The sequence below is a fragment of the Montipora capricornis genome, chromosome 4, assembly GCF_036669925.1.
Source record: "Montipora capricornis isolate CH-2021 chromosome 4, ASM3666992v2, whole genome shotgun sequence".
Lineage (NCBI taxonomy): Eukaryota > Metazoa > Cnidaria > Anthozoa > Scleractinia > Acroporidae > Montipora > Montipora capricornis.
The window spans coordinates 3291881-3294825 of record NC_090886.1 but is presented as its reverse complement, the minus strand read 5'-3'; the positions used below and the strand labels follow the sequence as shown (position 1 = coordinate 3294825).

The window sequence follows — 2945 nt, the reverse complement described above, 5'->3', positions numbered from 1 at the left end:
TTTCTCCCTTCCTATCGAAACAGCTGTCTATAAATTAAAAATTCTTTGAGGTGACTGTTAAGTCGCGTACGTAACAAACATTATCCTGTAAGTTGTGCCCGCGTGGTCAAATTGTGGACTTAAAGATATAAGGAGACAGGAGTACGGGATGGGGTAAGTTTCATATTTCCTTTTTGGATACTTGGCAGGAAACACCTTACCAAAACCGACCGGGTCAGTCCAAAAGTAACATACAATGACTGAACGCTAACGTTTTACAGTCATTTCGCAACCAAGGAAACTCGCAACCAACCAACTCGCCACCAAAATGATATCAAGCTTCCTGAAACAAGTGTACTTTGACTGGTCGCGAGATGACTTCGACCCTGGTAACCAACGCAAACAAATGCACTTGGCTGGTAGTACGTAAAGGCAGAGTTATACAAGAATTTGGTAGTATCTATGAACCGAGCTCACAGAAGTAAATTGGCAGTTCTCGGTGGATCACAAAGTGCGCAATTCGCGGGTCAACCCCTCGTTTTGTCAAAGGGCATTAAGGGTGTTACAAACCGGTCAGTGGAAAACGCAGACAGAAGACTGCAGACTGCCGACCAGGAGTAAAATGCAGACTGAGGTTATAACGTAACTGTTGAAAAAGCCCAAACCCCTTAGAAATGCTAACCTTAACCCTAATTAGGCCTAAAACAATATTTAGGCTTAACTGTTAGCATTTCTAATGGATTTGGGCTTTTTCAACAGTTAAATTATAACCTCAGTCTGCATTTTCCCCGCGGTCTGCAGTCTGCAGTCTGTAGTTTGCGTTTTACACTCACCGTGTTGCAAACACCAATCAACGTAGTACCACTAAAAACTAACCCTATGAAATATGATAATTTAATAATTTTTTCACTCCACCACCGCTGACGAGTAAGAGCAAAAAGAACCTTGTGAAAAGTCGTTAGTTCTGAACGGGATATCAAGTTTCAAGAGTAATGTCAACACTCTGAGATAATCTAAAGGAATTTTATACATGTACTGTCCCACTGAATTTATAATTGCTTCACGTGCAAGAAACTGAATTAGGAGCTTGGTCAGATTCTTACTTCTGCTTCATTCATCCAGTATAGAATCTTTAACAGAACTGCAAGCAGAAGAAAAAAACAAGAAATTAGGCCTGAGACAGAGAAAAGTAACGAGAGGAAAATTACCATTTTGGTTCGTTCTCTCTGTCGATCTTTAGGTTTGAAAAACTGCACCAGGAGTATATAACCCGGATAAGAAAAATAAATAAATCTCTTCTTCATTCCATTCACCGGTGTTAACATATAACAGCGACCTTTAGATTGGAGTACATGGATGACTACGAGTTCGAATTATGCTTTTGTACATTATGCTGGCATTTGACAAGCGAAAAGAAACGATAAAACCCGACGTTTTAGAGTCCGCATGCTGCCCGCCCTATTGTCAATTTCTGCGCCAAATACTGCTTTAAATACTTGTGGCATTTTCATATAGTTAACTTTGAAAATGGCGTCCTGAAGACTCCGAAACGTCGGTTTTTAACGCTTATTTTCAGTCGCTTGTCTGTCCCCGAGCCACCATCGAAAAATAACTCTCTTCATTTGATAACGAGTAGTGAGATAATCAAGACCTGCTGCCACATACCTTCCAGCGCTTGCCGCAATCTAAACAGAGTACAAAGGTTGTCATAGGTTCGTCAGCACTTCGAGTTTGTAGCTGCGTGTAAGTAGTTCTTCGTTTACCGCACTTTCCACATTTAAAAAGATCTGTCTCTGTTCCTTGGTTTTTAGCCACCTGTGCCTCACGGATGCTTTCCTTTGCACACTCCTGGCGAAACTTTTTCATTTCATCGCTTGCCATTTCCTGCGAAGAAAAGGGCAGTGACAGTGATGGTTTTTTTCATTGCGTTACCATATGTTCCAGGATCTGAAGGTGCCTTAGTTTGTCGCTTTTGTTACGAGACGACATAACATCTGACATATTTAATGTGTTCCTCCTTCAGAAAGGCTCCTCACATATGAAGTTGATGATGATGATGACGACGATTACAAAGGCCAGAACAATGACACTTATATTCTAAGAATACCATCAATGTTATGTAAAGCAGGGTTATCAAGACGTGCTGGTTTCTTAAAACGTGCGAACCTTAATAAGAGGTTTTCACGTGAATTCATCGCCGCCATGTTGGTGGACGAAAACAAAAGATCTCTCATTAGCTTCTCTTGTTCGTCTACCAGAAGTCTTGTTTTCCCATTTCAGACCACGTGATGTCACTCTAGAGAACAGTTCCTTTCAAATGTCGTCTTATGCGCGTGCGTACGTATGCATAGCTTATAAACAAACAAAAGGAAAACTCCCTTGAGAACATCACGTGGTCTGAAATGGGAAAACAAAACGTACAAGCTGAGGAGGTCAATACAGTCGCCCTTGCGACTGAATTTTTTCCCTTTGCGACTACAATATCTGGAGGAGTCGCATTGAAAATTGCGACTTGTTTTCACCTTCGTTCTTTCCAAATAAAAGGTTTAGAAAGTTGTCACTTTGCCAACATGAATAAAGAAATGAAAATTTAAAGTTGTGTTTCTCGCAAACAATTTTTTATTTCAATCTGAAGATATGGGGCACAATTATAGCATAATTTAGCTCGATCATTCGCCATTTTCAGCGGTTTCTTTACACACAAGTACTGCGGGCCCACATTTTGTTTTGTTTAACCGCTGGCGATACAAAACAGCGCGACGACTTCACGACTAATTTGTCGTATCTTGTCTCAAAATCTTTGTTTTTATGTCACTGTTCAAGAAAAAAACCTTTTCAATCATTAGATACCCGAAGAACAGAAGGCAGACTGGAATACAATTTAGAGCAACCGATTTAGATTCTGGAGCCGCTGGATTTAACAGTACCTCTGTTGGCATTGTGGCAAATGTTTCAGGGGAGATCTG

The 2945-nt window shown here is 40.6% G+C and overlaps 1 protein-coding gene across 1 annotated transcript in view; it reads right to left on the bottom strand.

Annotated features, from left to right (window-relative positions):
* Positions 1-857: 857 nt before the first annotated feature.
* Positions 858-2945, bottom strand: part of LOC138045223 (transcription elongation factor A protein 2-like) — a 5491-nt gene continuing 3403 nt past the window's right edge. The window contains exons 4-6 of the mRNA XM_068891638.1: positions 2907-2945; positions 1645-1863; positions 858-1120 (exon numbers count right to left, since the gene is read on the bottom strand). The exon at positions 2907-2945 is cut by the window's right edge and continues 116 nt beyond it. Coding sequence (XP_068747739.1) covers positions 1112-1120; positions 1645-1863; positions 2907-2945 — 267 coding nt within the window. The 3' untranslated portion in view covers positions 858-1111. The remainder of the gene's footprint in view (positions 1121-1644; positions 1864-2906) is intronic.